Source organism: Pelophylax lessonae (genome assembly GCF_965119305.1).
Source record: "Pelophylax lessonae genome assembly, chromosome: 4".
Classification (NCBI taxonomy): domain Eukaryota; kingdom Metazoa; phylum Chordata; class Amphibia; order Anura; family Ranidae; genus Pelophylax; species Pelophylax lessonae.
The window spans coordinates 381,362,278-381,388,994 of record NC_138771.1 but is presented as its reverse complement, the minus strand read 5'-3'; the positions used below and the strand labels follow the sequence as shown (position 1 = coordinate 381,388,994).

Sequence of the window (26,717 nt, the reverse complement as noted above, 5' to 3'; positions counted from 1 at the left end):
CAAAATTGTCGCTCTTTTTTTGTTTCTAGCGCAAAAAGTAAAAATTGCACAGGTGATCAAATACCACCAAAAGAAAGCTCTGTTTGTGGGAAAAAAAAGGACGCCAAATTCGTTTAGGTACAGCATCGCACGACCGCGCAATTGTCTGTTAAAGTCACTCATTCCCGAATGGCAAAATAGGCCCTGGTCAGGAAGGGGGTAAAATCTTCCGGGGCTTAAGTGGTTAAGGAGATTCACATATGCTTACATTCTACATTGCTGAACGGGGGGGGGGGGTGCAGTATTAATAATATGATGACTAAGTATAAACATAATGTATATGTATGTCTAGCCCATCTTCACATTTAGGTTAGTCTTAATGGATGCGTGGGCTAAATTGTTCCCATAAGTCCCTACAAATGATTTCAAATAATCAAATGTATTTATAAAACCTAGTAAAGCAAAGTAATACAGTAGTATTCAGTCTAAAAGGATGAGGGCCACAGGTGAAAAATCAATGCGTGGGCTTGGCGCTGGTTGTATGTACCCTCTCACACAAGAGGTGTCATGCAATCAGTACCTCTGACTGAGCCTTGACACAGATGATTTCCAGCTCTGGCCACCTACACACTGGAATCCATGGTGTGTATGTGAGCCGCTTAGGCCTGTGTCTGCTGTTGTGAGTGCTGGCTGGGAAGTTCCAGACAATGACAGATAAGAGCTGAAGATCCCGGGATTCGCACATCAGAACAAGACCTGCTGTGAATAGACAAGTGGCAGTCTCAGCCTGGACCCATGCCAGGCCATGCCCCCAACGGGTTTCACTCCACTCACTGAAGCTTACACATGAGGATGGACACTGCAATGAGCCCAGTGTGTATGTACCCATATAATAAAGTAACATAGCATTTCATTTTGAGGAGAGGGGTCCAACTTCTGATCTAGCACACAGGCTCACTCAGAAAATGTTCTAGAACCTAAGCTTCGTGTTTGGTGAAAGGCTTGAGTTTAATTTCCATCAACATTCAAATTTGATTTGATTTCAAGCACCACCCTCCTTTTAAAGCTTCCAGTTTGTTATTCTAACTCAATCAGCATTTCAGAGTGATTTCGGGGAGAATCACTGACATGTCAGCTGGTCCTTTTGTGGCAGGGCTGAAGTACAGTGGACATGTTTTTTTGGGGGGGATTTAAGTTAATTTTCATAGCAAAGAGCGACTTTGGAAAAAATAATTGCATCTCAGCTGATCACTCTTCATAACATTCTGGAATATATGAAAATTGCCATCATAAAAACGGAGGCAGCAGACTTTGTGAAAATTAATATTTGTGTAATTTTCAAAACCTTTGGACAGGGCTGTACAATTACATTACAGTTCAATACAGAAGGAATAGGAGGGCCCTCCCCATGGAGCCCACAATCTTACAATAATACCAAATAAGGGCAGAGTTCTTTCCCAGTGACATGAATTGTTTAATTGCTCAAAATAGCATTTGAGTTTTGAAGTATGGGTCCAATGTATCTTTCTTCTGGGATCCAGACGCTGAAATAGACTTGCCAAGGGACACTTTCAGGCACTGCTGGAACTTGTGGGGTAAATAGTAATATTTAATTTAGTAAGGAATTTTATCAATGTGATTTGTTTTTAGTTACGGTATATATTACATTCATATCTGCATGTACAGAATCAACTGGGTATGCCTTGCTGGAACCTGCAGGGTAAAATATAATATTCAATTTATTGAGTTATTTTTAACAATGTGTATTTTTATTTACATTTTACAATCATATCTTTATACACCTGTGAACTAGTTAGGAGTCCCAGTGACCCCTAAAAATGGAGCAGGTGAGTAGCACAAAAGCTCCCCTTGCCAGCACACCTACCTTGGTACCAGAGATGCCCAACAGCCTGGTGCTTTATTTTTATGGGGAAACCCCTGTGTAGTCATATAGTAGTGGGATGATAATTTATATTATGATTAAAATGATTCCCAAGCAATTTGGTTCATCCAGAGAGATGCATTTCTTGTATGGTCAAAAATGCATTCTTACCAAATTGAATTAACAACCCTCATGGACCTTTACTGTTCCTTTCAAGTCTGAATAGACACATTTACATTTTACAATCCCCTGTAGGCAGAGTTGTATAAAGTACTCAAAACCCATACTTGAGTAAAAGTACAAGTGCTTGATCAAAAAGTGACTTGAGTAGAAGTACTAAAGTATTCAACATTTTTTGTACTTAAGTATTACAAGTAGTTTTTTTAAAAATGTTGCTACTCAAGTACTGAAAGTAAAAGTACAAGTTCTGTGTTATGTAGTTATTAAAGAAAGAAGTCAAAAGTCAAAAGTACACATGACATTATACACATTTTTTTGAGCTTCATGAAACCTGCCATCTACTGTTCTGGCAGTGGTAATTTTTATAATAGTAACGTGTAACTATGCAGCACAAAAAAAAAATATCGTAGTAGAAGTATTGAAGTCATTGAAAAAATGTAGTGAAGTAAAAGTGGAAGTAGGAGAAAAAAATTCTACTATAGGAAAATACAGATACCGCCTTTCGGTACTTAAGTACAGTAGTGAAGTAGTTCTACTTAGTTACTATACATCTCTGTCTGTAGGTAACTCCTTTGACCCTTTTGATATGTAAAATGCAACTTGTCTGCCAGCTCTGTTAGGCCTAGTACACATTAAAAACTATGTACATATAGAATATCCTACATAAATCGGCCAACACCCTGGCAAAGCAATCCTTTACAATGCTGAAGAGCCAATATTATCATTAGTTAGATAGGCAGAAATGAGAAAAGAACGCCCCCCAAAAAAAAAAAAAAAAAAATGTATTGGGATTATGTGGACCAAAAGTATACAAAGAACGTAACAAAAAGCATATATAAAAAGCAGTAATACAAATTTTTATTGTTACAATAATAATAAAAGCAATAAGTGGCTGGTGTGATGGCAGGACGTCATCCCTCTCCTCTGGGTGGGGCCACACGCCTTGTGCTCAGAGGACTGCTCTGGAACGCACGCTGGGCTCATTGCTAATCTGCTCCCATCTGTTCCGGACACGAGCAGATGAGGCCGGTGTGGACCCCTCTACCCTGCTTTGGTGCAGATTCTTGACATGGTAAGGCCCTTTTCCTCCCCCCCTTTGGTCCTTGCTTTGAGCTTCCCTCATTGTATTTTGGGACTAATTGCCTACCTGCCGTTGGGAGGGATGTCGCTGTTGGTTTTTCATCCTTTTGGTTGTTGTACAGATGCCTTTTGCCTTATAAGAACATGTATGTTATGCACATATGTGGTTGTCTTGGTTTTATGAGCCTGTATTTACATATTTTTTCGTTTATAGAACAGATACTTACCTCTCTGTTACTTAACCCCTGAAGAAGGACTCATTCTGAAATGCGTCGGGGTCTTGTGTTTGTAGTGGCTCTCCTATGAGACCAACAATTTATATGCAATCATCTGTATCTGTATTTGGTATCTTGTTGGTATTTTAGCAATCACACCAGCCACTTATTGTTTTTATTATCAAATTTGTATTACTGCTTTTTATATATGCTTTTTTTGTTCCGCTCTTTGCATACTTTATTTCCACATAATTCCATTTTTTTTTCTCACATCATGATACTGTAACCACCACTGGAAACTGTGTTTATGATGATGTGCAATGCTTGACTCACTCCAAACTATTTTTAGTCTAACCTCTCAATTTTTGTCTCAACAGATCATAGAATTTTTTTCCGCTAATTTTCAATTTGCATTTTGGCAAACTGTTCATGAGATGTCCTTTAAGTTTTCATTGATAGTGGCTTTATTTTTGCACTTTCCCAAAATGTTATGCATAGGGACTGATTTAAAGTAACATTAAGGCCTCATGCACATTGGACGATATAAAAAAAGCCACTAGCGTTAGCTGTAGAAAGCTATAGCTGCAGTAGCGTTTTTGAGCTTTTTTTTTTAACAAAATTATACTCCCGCAAAAGCTTAAAGCGGAGTTCCACCCAAAAGTAGAACTTCCACTTTTTTGTTTCCTACCCCCCCTCCGGTGTCACATTTGGCACCTTTCAGGAGGGAGGGGGGAACGGGTACCTGTTTTTAACAGGTACCCTTCCCACTTCCGGGATACGGCGCCGCGGCGCCGTCCCCCTCCTCCGCCACCAAGCCAGAAGAAATGCGCAGCGTGCTTCGCGCATGCGCAGTTGGGACCCGCCCGTGAAGCCGCAAGGCTTCACTGCCGGGTTCCCTTACTGGCAATGGCGGCGGCAGCACCCGACAGCCGATGGAAACATCGGCTGCGGTGCCAACATCGCTGGACTCCAGGACAGGTAAGTTTCCTAATATTAAAAGTCAGCAGCTTCAGTATGTGTAGCTGCTGACTTTTAATTTTTGGAGGGGGAGGCGGAACTCCGCTTTAAGGTTTTAAAATGCTGATAAACGCTGAATAGCGAAGTTTTTCAGCATTTTTAAGCTGTTTTCAGCTTTTTCAGAGTTAGAGCTTTTTTACAGCTGAAAAACTCATCTCGAAACCCACTAGGGTTTTTTTCCAGCGAGAAAATGCCCCTGCCAAATAGCTGCTAACAGCCTATGTGTGACATGTTGGGGAGTTTATTGGCTGCAGAAAAAAACGCCTAAGTACGGTTCACACTGTAGCATGTGCGGCGATCGCATGTAATATCGGAGCGCACTGCTCCTTCATTACATGCGATCGGATGTGCAGTGCGAATTCAGCCATACACTTTGTATGGCTAAATTCGCACTGCACCCGCACAAAAGTCGCACAGGACCCTTTTTTTCAGCCGTATCAGGATCGGATCGCACAGTGGTTCACACTTGTGCGATCCGATCCTGTGCGAACTGTCAGATCGCACTGCGATATGCGATCAAACTGGGGGTGTCGTTAACATTTAATTGACACCCCCTGCGTATCGCATATGGCAGTGTGAACTGCCAGATGTGCGTTTGCGATGCGGGAACAGGCTGCAAATTCGCAGCCTTCCCGCATCGCACAAGTGTGACCCGGCACTAAAGGTTTGTTTTTTTATTTTTGTTTCAAATAATAAACATGTCATATTAAGAGTCCATTCACACTGGCACGACTTGTCAGGCGACTTGGTCAGCCTGACAAGTCGTGCACTGTCGCTCCCACTGTGTAGTACAGGACCCGTTCTAATAGGAGCGACACAAGTCACTCCGACTTAGAAAAAGGGTCCTGTACTACTTCGGGGTGACCTGGAGGCGACTTGCATAGACTTTCATTATGTGAAGTCCGTGCAAGTCGCGCCGAAGTCGCGCTGCACGCGACTTCACAGGTCGCCCCCGAAGTCGGAGCGACCTAATGTGAACGGGGGCTTACCTGCTCTGTGCAATCTGTGCCGGATTTACACCTCAGGAGCCTATAGGCAGAGAATTCTGAAACGCTCTCCAAAAAAAGAAAAAAAGATAGTAAGAGCAACTTTTTTTCCTTGATAAATTACTGAAAAAGTCTAGGAAATGCAAAAATTTCCATTAAAAAAAAACACAATAAAGTGAATTTTAGGGCAAACAAATGCAATAAACTAACCAAATTTTTGGTACAATATAAAATACGAGTAAATAGATACCTAACATGTCAAACCTTAAATTTGTGTGTGCCTGTGAAATGGTACATACTTCAGTACCCTATATTTTCTATAGGCGATGCTTCAAAAGCCCCCTATAGGTCATCAGTTTATGGTTATGGAAGAGGTCTGGTGCTAGAATTACTGCTCTCACTCCAGGGTGTGCGTCAATATGTAACATGCATCGCAATCAACATTTCATATGTGTGTATATGGGGGGTAGGGGGGCCTCAAAAAAATTTTCGGGGGGATTTTTATGTGCTTGGGTGTAACTTTTTTTTTTTTGCAAAAAAATGTTTTCCTTATTTTCCTTTTTTTTTTTTTTCTTATCACGTAGGGGACAAAAAGTGAAGATTTTTAATTTACAGATTCTCTTTGAGACATGCAGGGTCTAAAAGATCCTTCATGTCTGCTCTGGGCTCCACTTAACTACTTGCCGACGTCCGCAAGTAAATTTACTGCGGCGGTCAGCCCCGGCCAGGCAGAGTGACGTTAAATAACGTCACTCGCCTGTCACTCCTTTTAGAGCCAATAGCGGGCGAGCGCGCGCCCGCCGAGGCGCGCGCCCGCCTCGGCTCGTTCACGGAGGAGTGCGGGAGTGTGACTGGCGGACCCGATGTCCGCCGGTCACACTACGATCGCCGGTACAGCGGGAGAAAGGCAGGCGGCTTATGTAAACAAGCCGCCTGTCATTCTCCCCTGTGTAAAAATGAAGATCAGACGGTTCTGCTATGTAGAACCGTTGATCTTTGTTTTTACACTAGGAGACATTTCCCTGCACAGTTAGAATCACGCCCCTAGGACACACTTAACCCCTCCCTCTCCAATACAGTTAACCCCTTCCCTGCCAGTGTCATTTTTGCAGTAACAGTGCATATATATAGCACTGATTACTGCAGTAATGTCACTGGTACCCCCAAAAGTGTCAAAAATGTCAGTCTAGGGTCCGATCTGTCCGCCGCAATGTCGCAGTACCGCAAAAAAAAAATCGCAGATCGCCGCCATTACTCGTTAAAAAAAAAACACCAAAAATGACAAAAATCTTTCCCTTTGTTAGTAAACGCGATAACTTTTGCGCAAACCAATCAAAATACGCTTTTTGCGATTTTTTTACCAAACATATGTAGTGTAAAACAATTTGGCCGAAAATGTTAAAAAATTTAGATTTTTACATTTTTTTTGGGGGGAATTTCATATAAAAAAAAGTGAAAAATATTGTTATTTTTGCAAAAATTACGCTTATTTTTTTGTTTATAGCGCATGATCAAAAAATCGCACAGGTGATCAAATACCACCAAAAGAAAGCTCTGTTTGTGGGAAAAAAAGGACGTGAAATTCGTTTCAGCGTCGCACGACCGCGCAATTGTCCGTTAAAGTCACGCAGTAAAAAATCGCAAAAAAACCCCTGGTCAGGAAGGGGGTAAAATCTTCCGGGGCTTAAGTGGTTAATGTAATGCAATGCACATCACATTGTAATCCATTCCTTCCCGGCTAGCCTGGGAAAGCGACAAGGTGGTCCAGAAGCGACGTCATACATGTTGCTTTCTGGGTCACAGAAAAAAGGGGAGGAGAGCGGACGTATCTCCACTCTTCCCCCTCCCCACTACCCGCCAAGTCAGTCCTGGGCCCACAGATGGGCAAGCTCAGCCCAGAACAAATAGGGGCATGTGCGGCGGGGGCGCAGGTACCGGGGTTATGTGGAAGCAATCGAGCGGCAGTGCAGCCACCCGAATACTTCCACCTGACAGGCAGGAGTCTGCCTGTCAGTTTTACACACAATCCCGGTGGCTGCAGCCACCGAATTGTGTGTAAAATCCCCCCACTGTCAGGTATGTACAACGTTTGAACCTGGCAGCGAAAGGGTTAAAAGAAAAAGAAACAAGAACTCATACAAACAGATGCCCCTCTAGGAAGGGTGCCTATAGGAACATGCCTATAGTGCCTAGTGGGAAATCTGGCTCCGATCCTCTTCCTCTGTGGCCCACCACGGGCGCTCCTCGCTCCTCCTCTTCAGCAGGCCCCCATAGGAAACTACTCCCTGTAGGGCACTCATGCAAGCTCACTCCTGAGCTGCCTTGTCTACAGCGGGCGGGCTCCAATGGCTGTTGTTGCTATCAATCTGTGCAGTGAGGTGGGGACAGAGGCGGGAGAGCCACTGCTCTCATGCACATTGCTGGATCCGGATAAGGCTCAGGTAAATATACGAGGGGTGACGAGGAACACATGCAGCACAGGCTTTTTACCCTAATGGATAGAATGCATTAAGGTAAAAAAAAAAAAACGTAAAGCTTAATAACCACTTTAATAAAGGCAAATAGACTGTGCACTTTGCAAGTGCAGTCTCACTAGAACTTAGTAAAAAGAGGGTTAGCTCCGCTAACTTCCATTATCCAATCATGTGCAAGCAAAAATGCTTTTTTTTTTTTTTTTATTATTTTCTTTGCAGATGATTATGTATTCATTGCAAAGTGAACTTTGAAGACTTCAAATTTGCGTGATTTTCAGTGCATCTTTGGAGACCGACTTTAATATGACTTTGAAGTGATTTTAATAAGACTTTTACACTCTCTGGCATTGAAGTTGAATCAAAGTAGTGAAGACGCGATTTGCGAAATGCATTGTGGTCTGGTTGTTTTCTGAACTTCCGGTTTATCCAGTGACGTCATATCCAGCTCCTGTGGAACGCACGCCGGCCACGACCACAGGGCGCAGGGGAGTCAGCTGTGGAAACGGAGTGTAATGTCGGTTTCCTAAATCTTTGTGGCGGTTCTCACCAGTGCCAGGTTGGGCACTTTTCAATGTAAGCAGTATCATCCTCTATTTTTTATTTTTTGGCAATAAAAATGGGATTACGTTATCCTTTTTCTATGTTCCTCATGTATTCATGAGCTGCGGGCAGCCATACATGGTGTGGCAGTGGATTGAGCATTTATCTATATATAAGCGATATAGGTCCTGGTGGCCTGAATTATTCTGGTGAGCATATATGAGTTTAAAGCCCCGTACACACGCAACGATTATCGGCCGACCGATCGTCCGACTTTTGTCCAGAGTGGTTTTTTGTTGGTTGGAATGTGCCTAGACTGCACACGAATTTTCTCGCCCAACAAAAATCTACTTCAGAAGTGATGTCATGTGTTGGTTTGCTTTCTTTGTGTTCTTTCTTCTCTGAGCATGCCCAGTCTTGCTCATCAGATTTTTCCCTGTCGAAATCTGTACTGACTGCACGAAAATCGGCAGTGTTTTGACGGCCAACAAAAATTTTATAGTCTGCACACCAGATTTTTTTCGGCCGAAAAGTCGGAGTCGGTTGTCGGAAGCATCATACTAACAAGCCGAAAATCGGCAGATCGGACGCGTGTGTACGGGGCTTTACACTATTCACAGGGTGAAAGCATCACTTCTGCACATGGTGAAGGTGTCTTCTGCCGTCATCTACTTTCAATATTCATCATTGGACTTTATTCACCAAAAGAAAGAAATTTTTTTGGACTGTCTATGCTATTGTAGTTTTTCACTATATAATTTTTTTATATATGTCAATATCCGCTTGGTACCTATCACATAGATGTTTATAAAAATGTTTTTGGCACATTGACATATTCTCTATGGGTTGTAGGTGATTTACATTTATAGTTTCATTAATTTATTCATTCTTATTCCATCATTCACATTTTATACACAGTGTGGGTATGATTTGAGCACTTTTTAAACAGCGCCTGTTTTACTTTTTATTGTACAATTTTGTATGTGTTCACTCACATGTAAAGGGGCAGCAGTTTATATTAATTTTTATTAGTATTGTGTATAGTTGGGTTTTGGCGCCTTCACAATATTGTATAGTGAATCAAAGTAGTGCTGGAACCTTTTCTGAAGTCGCAACGACTTCAGTAGTGCTAATTGGAACAGCTCCCATAGAGATACATGGCATTTCACATGTCTTGCAACTTTTGGTCTCAGAAGTCAGATATCTAAGTCGCACAAGTGTTAAAGAAGCCTAAAGGTTGTAATAAGTCTCTTGGTGGCCTCCTTCCACTAGTCTTTTTCATGTATTGTCATTCAGTTTTGATGTATGGCCTATTCTTAGCAGATTTCAGACTGTGCAATACTTCCTTTTCTTAAAGTGTTTGTGAACCCAACAATGAACTTCTCTTGTTTGCTCCCCTTTGGTCTCTGATCTATACTATTGAAAGCATTGGGTTATATCTGTTGTATAGGTGCAAAAATATTGGTTAATCCTGCCAGAAATCCTGTGTTGCTGATAATTTGCTTTGTTATCTGCATCTGCCACAGGCAGTTATCATTTAGCATTATTCCAAGTTCTCTCTGAACACCGACACCCTCTGTAAGTTGTAAAACACTTTCTGGATGAGGGTGACAATGCCATTGGTACAGTATGGCGAGTGAGTAGTCACCCTAGGACAGAAAGTATGTTATTATTAAAAAGGAGCTCCAGGCCCCTTTAACCGCTTAAGCCCCGGAGGATTTGGCTGCTCAAAGACCAGGGCCTATTTTGCGATTCGGCACTGTGTGACTTTAACGGACAATTGCGTGGTCGTGCGACGCTGTACCCAAATGAAATTGACGTCCTTTTTTTCCACACAAACAGAGCTTTCTTTTGGTGGTATTTGATCACCTGTGCGATTTTTACTTTTTGCGCTATAAACAAAAAAATAGCAACAATTTTGAAAAAAATAACAATATTTTTCACATTTTTTTTATATGAAATTCCCCCCAAAAAAATGTAAAAATCAAAATTTTTTAACATTTTAGGCCAATTTGTTTTCTCCTACATATTTTTGGTGAAAAAAATCAGTGTATTTTGATTGGTTTGCACAAAAGTTATTGCATTTACTATCTACGGGAAAGATTTACAGTATGTCATTTTTATTGTTTTTTTTTTTTTTTACCTAGTAATGGCGGCGATCTGCATTTTTTTTTTTGCGGGACTACGACATTGCGGCAGACAGATCAGACCCTTGACTGACATTTTTGACACTTTTGGGGGTACCAGTGACATTACTACAGTAATCAGTGCTATAAATGTGCACTGTTACTGTAAAAATGACACTGGCAGGAAAGGGCTTAACTTTATTGGTGACCAGTGGGTTAAATGTATCCCTAGGGGCGTGATTCTAACTGTGGGGGGGCGTGGCTTGTGATGTAACCACAGAGACATATGATCCTACATAGCAGGATCGTATGATCTCTGCAGTTACACCAGGGAGAATGACAGGTGGCTTTGTTTACATTAGCTGCATGCCTTTCTACCTCTCCTGCGGGAGATCACAAGTGGCCGGCGGACATCGGAGCCGCCGGTCACTCGCGCTGGGATGTTCGTGACTGGGCGGGGGCGGAAACGTGCCTCCGGCAGCGTGCGCTCGCCCCCTAGAGGCTCGTGGATGAGCGACGTAGTACTATGTCGCTTTGCCCAGTAGGGGCTGACCGCCGCAGTAAATAGTCGTGCGGCGGCCGGCAAGTGGTTAAAAAAAAAATTAAAGTCAGCAGCTACAAAAATTGTAGCTGCTGACTTTTGATAAACAGCCACTCACCTGTCCCACAGTGAGTGGCGGTGGCAGCCATCTTTATCCTCCATCCTCTGTCCAACAGCTTGCGGCTTCACAGCCGGGTGCCCACTGCACATTAGCGAGTCGCGTGGTGCATCCTGGATTGGTGGATACAGTCTTCTGGGACCTGTCCGTATCCCAGAAGACTGCAGGGGGAGGCAGGGAGGAGAACTTCTGTTGCGCGGCGCTCGGAATGGAAGTGGGAACATGTACCTGTCAAAATTGGGTACCTGCTCCCCCCCCCTCCTTAAAAATGCCAATTGTGCAAGAAGAGGGGGGGGGGCAAACCCTTAAAGCGAAACTTCTTCTTTTGGGTGGAGTTCCGCTTTAAGATCATCAGTTGAAAATAAAGGATGCATGTCGGAATACTAATGCAGCCAACTCATCTAATAACTGGTAAGATTCCATGTAATATATATTTTTTGTTGTGTTTCGATAACATGCTCGATCTCATTGTACTTCAAGAGATATATTTAGTGACTTGGAATTTTTGTTTTATCCATCCTGTCTTGTGTTTTTCACTTACCTTTACATTGAGATGCTTGGAGTGTTCTTTTGTCTTCATGGCACAGGTTATGCTATGACACCGACTCAATGGAAATAGGAACTTACAGATATGTGTATATTTATACTACAGTCACTTGAAACCTTTGACCACAGAAAGGTAAATTCAATGTGACTATGGAAAAGAACCAATGTGTCATATCAAAGGGATGTATACAATCAGTTATTTTGTATGTTTTCTTATACTTTATTTAAATCACTTTGCAGAGATCGGTTATTACGTTAACATTAAAGACCATATTTCTGTTGATCACTGTAGTATCACAAGTAAAAATAAGAAATAAGGATAAAAAAATAAATGCACAAATCTATTACTAAAACAAAAAGCAAACAAAACCCAACATGAAAATGTCCAAGGTGATACTTTTATAGGCAATATCATTTTTGGTAGCGTGTCTTTTATTTATTTATATATCTATATATATACAGTATCTCACAAAAGTGAGTACACCCCTCACATTTCTGTAACTATTTTATTGTATCTTTTCATGTGACAACACTGAAGAAATGACACTTTGCTACAATGTAAAGCAGTGAGTGTACAGCTTGTTTAACAGTGTAAATTTGCTGTCCCCTCAAAATAAATGCAACATACATCCATTAATATGTAAACCACTGGCAACAAAAGTGAGTACACCCCTAAGTGAAAATGTCCAAATTGGGCCCAATTAGCCATTTTCCCTCCCCGGTGTCCTGTGACTAGTTAGTGTTAGAAGGTCCCAGGATCACTCATACACCAGTCTGACATAGCGAATAGAGCAAGTAGCAAAAAACTTGCACAGTGTATTGATCTGGCCACGGTGAGATGCAGGAAACCTCAGCAGTGTCAGCTAGGTATCAGCTGTACAAACCTAATGAGGACATCTTCACTCATCAATTGCCAACGATCCCTGCAGTGTGAGCTTGTGTATATGTAGTAATAAAAAGTTCCCTCCTGAAACCCTGGATCAGCTGAGTGTCTGTCTCTCGTAGTAAGGGGCCGGCTCTGGTACACAGTGTTAAACAGTTACAAGGGGGCGAAATTCCATAGTTATGGATGGATGGGCTGAGCCGCATCAAATGCAGGAGGACTGAAGATGAGATGGGGCCAAGCCCACACAGGGCAATAAAGTACTCACTGTTCTGTGGGTAAGAATACCACAGATAGCGGGGTGACTCTGGTTGGTGCTGCAAGCTGCAGTTCAGAGAGTCTCTTTATCCTTGCTAGCCAAATTCACTGAAGGGTGGTAGATTCTCCTAAACAAGAGTTGCATCAGGGTATTGGTTCATCTGTCTTGTCGGGCTTATAAGTCCTCCGGAATAATCTAATAATAATTTGTAATTGATTGGGATATTAACCCCTTCGAGGGGCACAGGTGAAGGAAGTGTGTGAGAAAAGGAAGGCTTTTGTATAGCGCCATCTTGTGTACAGAAATAAGAATCCTTTTCTCACACACTTCCTTCACCTGTGCCCCTCGAAGGGGTTAACATCCCAATCAATTTCAAATTGGGGCGGGACTGATCAATTATCCCTCTTGGATTAAGACAGGTGAACACAATACCCTGAGGAAGTCCACGCCACCTAGTGGACAAATTGCATCAGTGCGTGTGCCTCTGCCTCCCCGACTCACTCCTGCACCTCTGTGCTATCCTCCCTGCCCCCCTTGGATCTGATCTCTGGAGCCCTCGCATGTACTTGATCGGCTATCACTAAGGAAGTCATTTTGGGCCTCTATGAAGCTTATTTAAACAATCAAGATCACCCTGATCTAAATGGATGAATGTTTTTGGACTATCTCCCTAATGGGATTCAACAAAGTGGCATCTGTGAATTTGTGTGAATCTGTGAATCAGTGAATTTGGCTAGCAACGCTTGCAGCACCAGCCAGAGTGACCCCGCTATCCGTGGTATTCTTACCCACGAAACAGTGAGTATTTTATTACCCTGTCTGGGCTTGGCCCCGTCTCACCTTCAGTCCTCCTGCATTTGATACGGCTCTGCCCATCCATCCCTACGGAATCTCTCCCCCTTGTGACTGTTTGTTTGACCAGTACCAGAGCCAGCCCCTTAGTACGAGAGACACTCAGCTGATCCAGGGTTTCAGGAGGGAACTCTTTATTACTACATATACACAAGCTTACACTTAATAGGTCATTGGCAATTGGTGAGTGCAGATGCTCTCATTAGGTTTGTACAGCTGATACCTAGCTGACACTGCTGAGGTTTACTGCATCTCATTGTGGCAAGATCAATACACAGTGCAGTTTTATTTCTACTTGCTCTATTTACTGTATCATACTGGTGTATGAGTGATCCTGGGTTGTGTGTTTTTTAGCCCTTCTGTGTAGTCTGCTCTTATTGATATCTGTGTTTGATTTAACATATTTTGCAACAATAAAGATTGTTTTACATGAGGTCACTGCAGTCTGCCTGAGTCCCTTCCTCCACTGTAGAACTCCTTCGGGTTTCTGTTCCCCATTTCCTTTTCAGCTACTGTCTGTGTTCTGGAGTTTGAATGGCTAGGCACCACCTTTTTTAGGTGAGTCGGCTTCCCAATTTTGCTGGCAGTGTTACTACACAGCAACATGATCCTGGGGGGGTGTATTCTCTTTCTTGTACGTTATCCACTCAGAACAGGCATCGCCATGGTTGACCAAAGAAGTTCAGTGCACGTGCTGTCAGTGCTGAGACCATAAACATATGGGAACAGGTGAGAGGGAGACAGCCCAACCTCCCCCAACCCACCCTCATCCATGACTGGCAGTTGTCTCAAAAACTCAACTAATTAGGTTATAATGATGGTACAAACTGGAAGAGACCAGCTGAAAAGCATTACACCTCCATCCCCTTGGTGGATGCAGTACAAAGATAGGAAGGGATTTTATGTATGGGGCATGGCCTGTAAAGCACAATGTCTTTCAATCCCTAATTTCCCTAAATTCTTTTTTTTTTTTTTTTTTTTTTAAGGTGTAATGCTTTTCAGCTGGTCTCTTCCAGTTTGTACCATCATTATAACCTTATTAGTTGAGTTTTTGAGACAACAGCCAGTCATGGATGAGGGTGGGTTGGGGGAGGTTGGGCTGTCTCCCTCTCACCTGTTCCCCCATCCATCCATTAGCAGCCATGTGCCTCCAGTGTGAGGACACTAAATTAGGAGTGTTAGGACTGCAGATTTAACAGGGTGCCGTGAAGTGGCTCTGCAGCTTTCACATGCGTTTGCAAATGTGTGTCAACTAAACCCCTGTTCTTTGTACCAAGAGACAGGTCTATTTGGTTGGTGACAGACTGGAGGGTGAGTACATCAGACTGGGGGCTGGCTGACTTTCAAGCACCTCTTACAATCCTCATTTTTTTTTCTTGTTATAGTGCTGAGACCATAAGGCCAGACACTGCATCAAATTGGTATGCATAGCTGTCGTCCCAGAAAGAAGCCTCTTCTAAAGATGATGCACAAGAAAGCCCGCAAACAATTTGCTGAAGAAAAGCAGACTAAGGACATGGATTACTGGAACCATGTCCTGTGGTCTGATGAGACCAAGATAAACTTATTTGGTTCAGATGGGGTCAAGCGTGTGTGGCGGCAACCAGGTGTGGAGTGCAAAGACAAGTGTGTCTTGCCTACAGTCAAGCATGATGGTGGGAGTGTCATGGTCTGGGGATGCCTGAGTGCTGCCGGCACTGGGAAGCTACAGTTAATTGAGGGAACCAGGAATGCCAACATGTACTGTGACATACTAAAGCAAAGCATGATACCCTCCCTTCGGAGACTGGGCCGCAGGGCAGTATCTCAACATGATACCGACCCCAAACACACCTTCAATACGACCACGGCCTTGGAAAAGGTGATGGACTGGCCAAGCATGTCTCCACACCTAAACCCTATTGAGCATCTGTGGGGCATTCTCAAAAGGAAGGTGGAGGAGCCCAAGAACTCTAACATCCACTCGCTCCGTGATGTCATCATAGAGGAGTGGAACAGGACTCCAGTGGCAACCTGTGAAGCTCTGGTGAACTCCATGCCCAAGAGGGTTAAGGCAGTGATGGAAAATAATGGTGGCCACACAAAATATTGACACTTTGGGCCCAATTTGGACATTTTAACTTAGGGGTGTTCTCACTTATGTCGCCAGCGTTTTAGACATTAATGGCTGTGTGTTGAGTTATTTTGAGGGGACAGCAAATTTACACTGTTATACAAGCTGTACACTCACTACTTTTCATTGTAGCAAAGTGTCATTTCTTCAGTGTTGTCACATGAAAAGGTATAATAAAATATTTGAAAAATGTAAGGGGTGTACTTTTGTGAGATACTAAATATATATATATATATATATATATGCAGTACTATATATGCAGTACTATATACATTGTAATTTTTATAACAAGTATCTCTAGTGTGGCAATTTCTTTTATTTGAAATGTTTCATCCTTTAAACCTTAAAGAGACTCTTTATGCTGTACAGTATGAAAAAAATTAAAAGACTGCAACTACTAATACTGTAGCTGCTAATTTTTGAGGACCTTCACCTGTCCAACGATCCAGTGCCATCCTCACCTGGGCCAGTTCTTCGCCGGTCTTCAGATCCCTGGCACCAGCATGTTTACTAAGGGAAGCTGGCTGTGAGTCCTTGGGCGACACTGCAGGCTTCCCACTGTGCGTGCGCAAGCCGTCCTGCCCTTTGTGAATGGTCCTGCAGCAATCTGTGATCAGTGACATGTCTTAGAAGGCTGTGGGTGGAGGGGGGGGGGGGGGCAGAGAGAGAGAGAGAGAAACAGGTCAAAACCAGGTACCTGCACCCCCAAAATATAAATATATTTAGGTGATGAGGGGGGTTTGGGTGAAGGTCCATTTAAATTTCTCTTTAACTTGAATTTGCTTAACATCAAGTGAACTTTTGAAAATATAAAGCAATATATACAGTATGTAATAAAGTCATATTAATGCAAATAAATAATCAATTTTTTATTTTCTTTTGCTACAGGAGATGACTGAAAGTGACATGCAGAAGTTTCCAAAAATAAGCGTACCGTAAGTACACGCCTACATATTTTAAAATCACAAGGAAAAAATTCAGAGATGTGAAACCTTGCTCTTTTTGATCACTTAGACATTATCATGGGAATTAGTTAGTGTAGGAGTATTTGTAGTTAGTACTGCATCTTTGAAATTTATATTTATAAGAGGGGGGATAAGAAAATACAGAAGTCCAACTAACGTACCACATTCTGATTCCGAGTGAGCAGCCCTGCATTCTCCTCAGTAAAGGGAAAAACATAACCTTTTCAGTGACAATGCGATCAATTTCATAGATAAAGAATGCTACTGAAAAAAAAAATGCTATTCATTTCTAGTAGGAACTGACATCTCAAATATCAGATCACATCAGTAGCCTTACAAGACTGCATGACGGAATTTGTAATTTCCTAAAAAAGCTGTACCTTGTTCTTTGAGCCCCGGTTCAGTGACTGTGCCTAAACTGAGAAAATGAACCCAAAAGGATGATTTCATCAATTTGTGACTGCCAGGAGGAGTCATTTCCTCAGTCTTCCTTAATCGAGTGACTGTAATATACCACTTTTTTGCAAGTCAAAAAGTGAGAGGCACAACCAATAACTGTACAGGCATCAAGATTTACATAAAAACATCTCAGGACAGAAATGACTTGCTAACTCTGGATGATGCCTGCACTAAGATGGTGCTGGCTTCTGAAGACAAAGGCAAATAAAGGTATTGTTAAAATAGTAATATCAATTTAATAAATAAATACTTGCACGTTACTTAGCATACATGCACTTAGCATGGAACATATAGCTCACACTAGGTCATATATACTATAATAAGGCTATGTTTGCAAGGTCATTTTAAGGCCTCATGCACACTGGACATTTTTTCTGCTGCTGCTAGGGGTGTTTGGTAGGGATGATCGAACTTTTGAAAAGTTTGGTTCGGCCAGAACATCCGAACTACCCGAAAGTTCGGCCCGGATTTCAGAACCCCATTGAAATCAATGGGAAACCGAACTTCGGTAATCAAAAAACACACTTTTAAAGCCCTAAAACCCAATAAATGCCCCTAAAAAGTGCCTAGGGTTCTGGGTCATGCCCCAGGGACTATTAATCACACAAAAAAAAGTTCTTAAAAATTGTCATTTTTGATAGAGAGCCAATTATTGGAAAAATTAAAAAAAAAAATAAAATAAAAAAAAATTCTTTGGATTTAGTATCTGGGGTGTGTAAAAAGCGTACATGTGAAGTTTCAGCTCTGTAGCATGTCCAGAACCATAAAAAAATAAGATAATTTGTATTTTGTCACTTATAGAACAGGTTAGTGGCTTCTCGCTTTTCACACCTTGCCGGTTTAATAGCAGGTGTTTTTTTGGGCATTTTTTTGGGTTCTTTGGAGGCAGGAAAAACATCTGAACTTGTGTATACGGGTATATATACCACTATACACAAGTTCAGATTTTTTGCCTGCCTCTAAAGAACCCAATAAAATGCCCAAAAAAACGCCTTCTACTAAACCGGCAAGGTGTGAAAAGCGAGAAGCCACTAACCTGTTCTATAATTGCACTAATACAAATGATATTTTTTTTTATGGTTCTGGACATGCTACAGAGCTGAAACTTCACAGGTACACCTTTTAGACCCACCAGACACAAAATCACACAAAAAAGTTCTTAAAAATTGTCATTTTTGATAGAGAGACAATTATTGAAAAAAAAAAAAAAAAAAAATTCTTTGGATTTAGTATCTGGGGGGTCTAAAAAGTGTACCTGAGAAGTTTTAGCTCTGTAGCATGTCCAGAACCATAAAAAAAAGATTGTTTGTATTAGAACACTTACTGTATAGAACAGGTTAGTGGCTTCTCGCTTTTCACACCTTGCCGGTTTAGTAGCAAGCGTTTTTTTGGGCATTTTTTGGGTTCTTTGGAGTCAGGAAAAACATCTGAACTTGTGTATAGTGGTATATATACCACTATCCAAAAAAGGAGCAAGTAGGCGGGGCACTACGAGGGACTATAAACACCTGCTCAACCGGCGCTAAAATACAAGTACCTTAAAATCTATTGTATAAAAGATATATGAATGCTTGATACAAACAATATATCTAACAAAGCTGCTGCTATAAATAAAATGACATACAATAAAGGTGCATATATAATAATATCACAAACAAGATATACTACAACGCACTAGCAGCGCTAAGAGCATAAAAAAATATATATATAAATGCAGTCCACTGGGATAAAGTCCATGTGCTCATATGATCATGCAGTGTGCCCAGAATATTCTCTCCTGACAATCCAAGGTCGTGAGTATGTTGGTGAATACACCGGACCCTCCACCTCACCAATGTGCTCCCCCAAATCAGAAACACTCACCAGAAATCTGGTCAACAAGCGCCTGTAACATCAGCCTATCACAGGCTTAGAAACGATCTCCTCAGGAATTAACCAGGAGCGCCGGCACTTGAACCGTCTCAATCAGATCAATTCTTGTGGTATACCCACAGAAGATTCCAATCAAACAGGGGTGGTACATGTGGAGATAATAACTCACATAGGGCAATATTGCATGGCTAAAACACCGCTTTATTATCCAAAAGAATACCCCCAGTAGCTGATGCACTTACAAATTAACAGAACAAAGCAAGCTTGTCATAAAAGATGAGGCATAACCTGCGTGCAGAGGCCGGTCCCGGTAGTAGCAGTTCGCCGCTGGTACCAAGCGATGGCGAGCCTCGGGTGCAGCATCGGACGCCGCTCTGCCTCGTGACCGCGTGACCACGCACTGACGCGTTTCGTTAGCAAGTAACTTCGACAGAGGGCGTGGTCACGCGTGTACGGTCTCCGCTATTTGACTGTACCAGAGGGGCGGAGGCACAATTCAGCCCAATGACGCTGGCTCTTCCAGCCTGTCGTCACTTCCGCCCACACAGGAAGTCATGTCATACAACACTGGCTTCCGCCCTTACAGAGCGTCACTGCCATCTCTGATCGAGGCTGTCCGATCCACACAGCGCCCCTAGGGACGAGCGGAACAAGCACTCGTCAGGTCATTAGCAGATCATATAGCCTGTATATACGTTTGTAGACATATACAATACACAGTACAATAGCGACATGTTGCAAATATAATCATGATAAAAATTGCGATTACCATTAAATATATATAATCGCTAATAAAACACATACAATGTTTAAATAGATAAAATATCCTAAAACCATTCATAAAAAAAAAAAAAAAAAATCATTACAAATCGAAATTAAAATTAAAATCATAATGAACTATAAAAACAGGGAAAGATATAAGGTAAAAGACCAAATCCTAAGCTTCAAAAGGAAATTGCATATTAGAAAAGGGGAACATGATGTCAATAGTCGCTTATGAAACAGTTGATATCTAAGTCAACGTTTAACCCTTTGGGGTGCAGAGAGTTGGTCAAAAATATCCAATGAGTCTCGCGCTTGGATAACTCTCTTACTCTGTTTGAGCCCCTCCAAACAAGTTTGACATTTTCAATACCCCAAAATTTCAACTCACTAGGATCTTGATTGTGATGATTTTTGAAATGTAGGGAGACATTGTGGTCCTTATAACCATTTCGAATGTTTGCAATATGTTCTGAAATACGTATTGCAATAGTTCTTTTCGTTCTACCGGCACAGGTTCAAGTTCAGGCACAAGTTCTCCGGCATCGTTTCCTGGAGAAGGGTTATGATGGGCGGAAGCTTGATAATACCATCACTGAAGTTTTGGGTATTTCTCGGCAGGAATGCCTTGCAGATACAGTGAGACCAACCGAGAATAAGCAGGAGTGGAGTTTCCTTACGCAATACAATTCCCAATATAAAGAAGTTGAAGATATCATTAAGAAGCATTGGGGAGTTTTGAGTGTGGATAGGATCTTGGGTAATGTCATCCCGCCTACACCCACTTTTGTATACAAAAAAGCACGCACTTTTGGGGACCAACTGGTGTGTAAGGTCCTTGACCCCCCTACCAAGCCTTGCATGTTTTGGGATGACAGGACAGGTTTTTATGCCTGTCGTCGCTGCAAGACATGCAGACAGGTGCGGACCCACCTGCGGGGGTTTTCTTCTTTTAGTTCTTCCGCGAATGGTGAGACCTTTGACATCAAGGATCTCATCACTTGCCATACCACACATGTTGTTTATGGCTTGGAATGCCCTTGTGGCTTAATTTACATCGGTAGAACGAAAAGAACTATTGCAATACGTATTTCAGAACATATTGCAAACATTCGAAATGGTTATAAGGACCACAATGTCTCCCTACATTTCAAAAATCATCACAATCAAGATCCTAGTGAGTTGAAATTTTGGGGTATTGAAAATGTCAAACCTGTTTGGAGGGGCTCAAACAGAGTAAGAGAGTTATCCAAGCGCGAGACTCATTGGATATTTTTGACCAACTCTCTGCACCCCAAAGGGTTAAACGTTGACTTAGATATCAACTGTTTCATAAGCGACTATTGACATCATGTTCCCCTTTTCTAATATGCAATTTCCTTTTGAAGCATAGGATTTGGTCTTTTACCTTATATCTTTCCCTGTTTTTATAGTTCATTATGATTTTAATTTTAATTTCGATTTGTAATGATTTTTTTTTTTTTTTTTTTTATGAATGGTTTTAGGATATTTTATCTATTTAAACATTGTATGTGTTTTATTAGCGATTATATATATTTAATGGTAATCGCAATTTTTATCATGATTATATTTGCAACATGTCGCTATTGTACTGTGTATTGTATATGTCTACAAACGTATATACAGGCTATATGATCTGCTAATGACCTGACGAGTGCTTGTTCCGCTCGTCCCTAGGGGCGCTGTGTGGATCGGACAGCCTCGATCAGAGATGGCAGTGACGCTCTGTAAGGGCGGAAGCCAGTGTTGTATGACATGACTTCCTGTGTGGGCGGAAGTGACGACAGGCTGGAAGAGCCAGCGTCATTGGGCTGAATTGTGCCTCCGCCCCTCTGGTACAGTCAAATAGCGTAGACCGTACACGCGTGACCACGCCCTCTGTCGAAGTTACTTGCTAACGAAACGCGTCAGGGCGTGGTCACGCGGTCACGAGGCAGACCGGCGTCCGATGCTGCACCCGAGGCTCGCCATCGCTTGGTACCAGCGGCGAACTGCTACTACCGGGACCGGCCTCTGCACGCAGGTTATGCCTCATCTTTTATGACAAGCTTGCTTTGTTCTGTTAATTTGTAAGTGCATCAGCTACTGGGGGTATTCTTTTGGATAATAAAGCGGTGTTTTAGCCATGCAATATTGCCCTATGTGAGTTATTATCTCCACATGTACCACCCCTGTTTGATTGGAACCTTCTGTGGGTATACCACAAGAATTGATCTGATTGAGACGGTTCAAGTGCCGGCGCTCCTGGTTAATTCCTGAGGAGATCGTTTCTAAGCCTGTGATAGGCTGATGTTACAGGCGCTTGTTGACCAGATTTCTGGTGAGTGTTTCTGATTTGGGGGAGCACATTGGTGAGGTGGAGGGTCCGGTGTATTCACCAACATACTCACGACCTTGGATTGTCAGGAGAGAATATTCTGGGCACACTGCATGATCATATGAGCACATGGACTTTATCCCAGTGGACTGCATTTATATATATATTTTTTTATGCTCTTAGCGCTGCTAGTGCGTTGTAGTATATCTTGTTTGTGATATTATTATATATGCACCTTTATTGTATATATACCACTATACACAAGTTCAGATGTTTTGCCTGCTTCCAAAGAACCCAAAAAAATGCCCAAAAAAAACGCTAGCGTCAAAAAAAAAAAAAAGCCCAGGTGTGTTGTTGCAGGCATTTTTTGGGGGTTTTTGGAGGCAGGCAAAACATCTGAACTTGTGTATACGGGTATATATACACAAGTGTTACACACACACTATAAGTGTTCTAATACAAACAATCTTTTTTTTATGGTTCTGGACATGCTACAGAGCTGAAACTTCACTGCTGCCAGGAGAAAAAGAAGTCTAGGAGAGTTAGCAAAACGTTTGGTGTGCATGAATCCAAATTTTGGCCTCACTCTTGGATTTCATTGTTTTATTTTTTCAATTTGTGATGACATATAATAGTTTGATATATTTGCATTGCACTACTGAAATGCATGGTAAAGGGTAACAACACTGCAACTGAACTATGTAAATGTTGCAGGAAGTGCATAATAAGACATCTTGCATTTACTACTAGGTCTGATTTAACTAAAACAGAGGTGTCAAACTCAATTTAATAGCGGGCCGCATCACCATTATGGTTGCCCTCAAAGGGCTGGTTGTATCTGTTAGACTAGATGTCCAGAGCACCCCCTCCTTACATCAGTTGTCAAGAGCCCCCCTCCCTTACATCACAGTGCACCCCCCTTTCTTTGTGTTGCTGCCAAGGAAGAAGCTGGGGGTGGAGCTGGGAATCAGAAAGTGCAGGGTCCTAGAGGAAGGAGGGCTGGAGTCAGCTGAATGCGGAGACCAGAGGAGGGGAAGATGAAGGGGTGCTGTAGCTGCACAGAGGCACAGGATCTGCGGAGTGGATTTCTATCCTCCTCTCTGTTGCCGACTGCTGAAACAAAGTGGAGGCTGAGACAAGGGGGAGCGCCACAGATGCAGGAGAGGTGTGAGGGCAATTTGAAATGGCCTGGAAGGATCACTATTCACACTTGATCCTGGATGTTTTCAACCAATTTTGAAGAGCTTTTTGTGTGTTTGTCGGAATTTTTAGGTGTTTTTCAGATTTAAAGTGTTACTTAACCTAGGACCATGCATTCGTTATATATGGTCTCCTACAGCACACCAAACATGGAAATGCAATTATTTTAGTAAATATAAACTGCTAAATACCTTTTCTCTTCAGCAGTATATAGCAGTCTAGTGACTACTATCAATTTCCAGCAGAGCACTGGTTAGGACTTTTTATTTGCCTCTTACTGCATGAGGCATAACCCCTGACTTTCTGCCTGGACTTTGCTGATTGACCCTGTGCTGATCACATGCACCTAAATATGGGTTGAACATTTAACATGTTCCAAAATGTGACTTGTTTGGGCACAGGCCAAATTGGATACTCTGGGGCAGGCCCGGACTGAGACAAAAAATATGACTTAGCAACCTTTTTTTTTTTTAAACCAAATAACAAAAAACAACAGCTATCAGTTTACTGTGCATTTAAATAATATAACCTGGGACTGAGAAAAAAAAGTGATTGTGATTGGTTTGCAAAGGTTACAGCATATTATTACCGCTCACTGACTAGTTGCTAGAAGTTACAGTACATATTACGGCTCACTGATTAGTTGTTAGAGGTTGTAGCACATCATTTCTGTTTGCTGATTGTTTGCTAGAGGTTACTGCACATCATTATTTCTCACTGATTGGTTGCTAGAGGTTACTACACATCCTTACAACTCACTGATTGGTTTCTAGAAGTTATTGCTCATCCTTACTGCCCACTGACTGGTTGCTAGTGGTTACTGCATATCATTACTGTTCACTGATTGGTTGCTAGAGGTTACTGCACCGTATTACTGCTCACCCACAACTTAGCTCTATAACCCCAACCAGCACTCCATAGCCCTGCCTATCACCCCCTGTGCTCTTCATAGCCCCACCCACAACCCGTCTGTACTCTTCATAGACCCTCCCACAATACCCTTCTCTACTCTCAATAGCCCTGCTCATAAACCTCCCTCTCCATAGCCCCACCCAAAATGCAACTTTGCTCTCCATAGCCCCACCCCTAAATGACACTCAGCTCTCCATAGCCCTCTCTACTCTCTATAAACGAATTCCATTAGCCCCGCCTACAGCCCTCCTCAGATCACTAGGACCCCTCTGGCCCTTCTCTGTGCCGGTGGAAACCCATAGATGAGGCTGGCAGTGAGGGCATTCCCCGTAACTCCTTTTACCCCTCACCCCATTCTGGCTGCCTTTCACTGATTACCCCAGCTGCAGACAGGGTTTAGGAACAGTCTTAAACAGTCTATCTGGGGAGAAGGACCTCTCTGGTCCTGGCAAGCTGGACTCAACACCCGCGGGCTCTAAGTGCTGCTGGTTGCCACTCCCACTCAGATCTCCCCTCCTACCCACCAGCTTCCTGAGCATACAGGCTTCATGGCACAGGGCGGAGTCAGAGCATCAGTGGAGCTCCCAGGCCCTGCCCACTCCTTGCTTGCTGGGGAATAATACAGTGCACAGCGCTGCCTGTCTCTTGTGTACCCAGTTGCTCCACAGTGCCAATGGGGCCCTGCTTGTTAGGACATGCAAAAAGCCTGGGAGGCTAGGAACCTCACATTTTCACAAGGCAGGGGCTGGGAGGCAAAGGAACTCTTACAGCTACAGTACAGTACAATGCAAACGTTTTATGCAGGTGCTGTAAATTAAGAATTCTTTCAGAAATAGACATGTTAATAGTTTTTTTTTTATTAATTACAAAATGGAAAGTAAATGAACAGAAGAGAAATCCAAATCAAAACAATATTTTGTGTGACCACCCTTTGACTTCAAAACAGCATCAATTCTTAAAATTCTTCTAGGTGCACTTGCACACAGTTTTGAAAGGAACTCAGCAGGTAGGTTGTTCCAAACATCTTCTGTGGATGTAGGCTGCCCCTAATCCTTCTGTCTCTTCATGTAATCCCAGACAGTCTCGGTGATGTTGAGATAGTACCGTACCCCTACTTATTCACAAAAGAAAGATGTAGAGAGAACAAGAGAGATTACTTTGCCCGAGAGAGAGATTGCTTTGCCCCTGAGAGAAAGACTACTTTGCCCCTGAAAGAGAGAATGATTTGCGCTTGAGAGAAAGAGAGAGACTGCTTTGCCTCTGAGAGAAAGAGACATACTATGTGGCCCCTGAGAGAAAGACTACTTTGCTCCTCAGAGAGAGAGAGTGATTTGCCCCTTGGAGAAAGAGAGAGACTGTTTGGCACCTGAGAAAAAGACTAATTTGCCCCTGAGAGAAAGAGAGAAACTGCTTTGCCTGATTGAGAGAGAGACTGCTTTGCCAGAGAGAGATAGTGCTTTGTCCGAAAGAGAGAGAGAGAGAGACTGCTTTGCCCATGAGAGAAAGAGACTGCTTGGCCCCTGAGAGAGAGACTGCTTTGATCCTGAGCCTACCCAGCAAACAGATTGCCTGCTGCCCCAACTCCCCCTTCCTGGCCTAGGGAGAACAGTGGGCGGACACACACGAAACTGACTGACTCGTCCAGAGACAGTCCACACACAAGGCTCCTCTTAGAGGCTATGTTGATTTGGCACAATTATGTCACGTGACATGCCCACACGCATGCGTGCACTGCACTGCCACCGCCAGACCCTCCCCCCGCTCCCAAGCAGTAGCAGCATTCGGTCCGAGTCAGCCAGCTCAGTCTCAGAGCAGCGCAGCCATGATTTTAACAGGCATTCTTCTCCTGTCACTGACAACGGGAGAAAATTGCCTGTTTTTTTACAAACCGTTAATCTATGGATGGTTCGCAACACTGCTAGGGATGTGGTAGGTGCAAGCATCTAATACTTCCTTGGGAACCAGTGACTTTGGGAAGCTGTTCTACATAGAAGCGGTTGAAATACATCTTCTATATATGATGCTCAGCTCCCACCGAACAGGGGGCCAGAGGGCAAAAGTTTGGGTGTTTGACCAAACACCCAAACATACAAAGTTTGACCCAAACCTAGGTTCAGACCAAACTATCAACTCATCTCTAGTTAAGAGGTTCAGATTTGACGCTACCTTGGGTTCCAAGAGGATCATGCATGCTCGAGATTCATGTCCCCAGGGAATTTATGGTGAAATTTGCCAGACCAAATTCTTTATTACTATAATGCACTGTATGACCTTTGAACTTAGGTCAGTTGGCTTAGAAGGGCTAATAATAGTAGCCTTGCTTTATGCCAGCCCCCTCACTATATAAAGATGGGTTCTCAGCAACCGTTTGTCAGGGAGTTTAGGGACAGTCTGTGTAGGGAGACTCACTTAGTTGCT

At 42.7% G+C, this 26,717-nt stretch overlaps 1 protein-coding gene across 1 annotated transcript in view; it reads left to right on the top strand.

Annotated features, from left to right (window-relative positions):
• LCP2 (lymphocyte cytosolic protein 2) overlaps positions 1 to 26,717 on the top strand; it is a 325,994-nt gene that overhangs the window by 60,211 nt on the left and 239,066 nt on the right. The window contains exon 3 of the mRNA XM_082256323.1: positions 16,680 to 16,726. Within this exon, the coding sequence (XP_082112449.1) occupies positions 16,680 to 16,726 (47 nt within the window). The remainder of the gene's footprint in view (positions 1 to 16,679; positions 16,727 to 26,717) is intronic.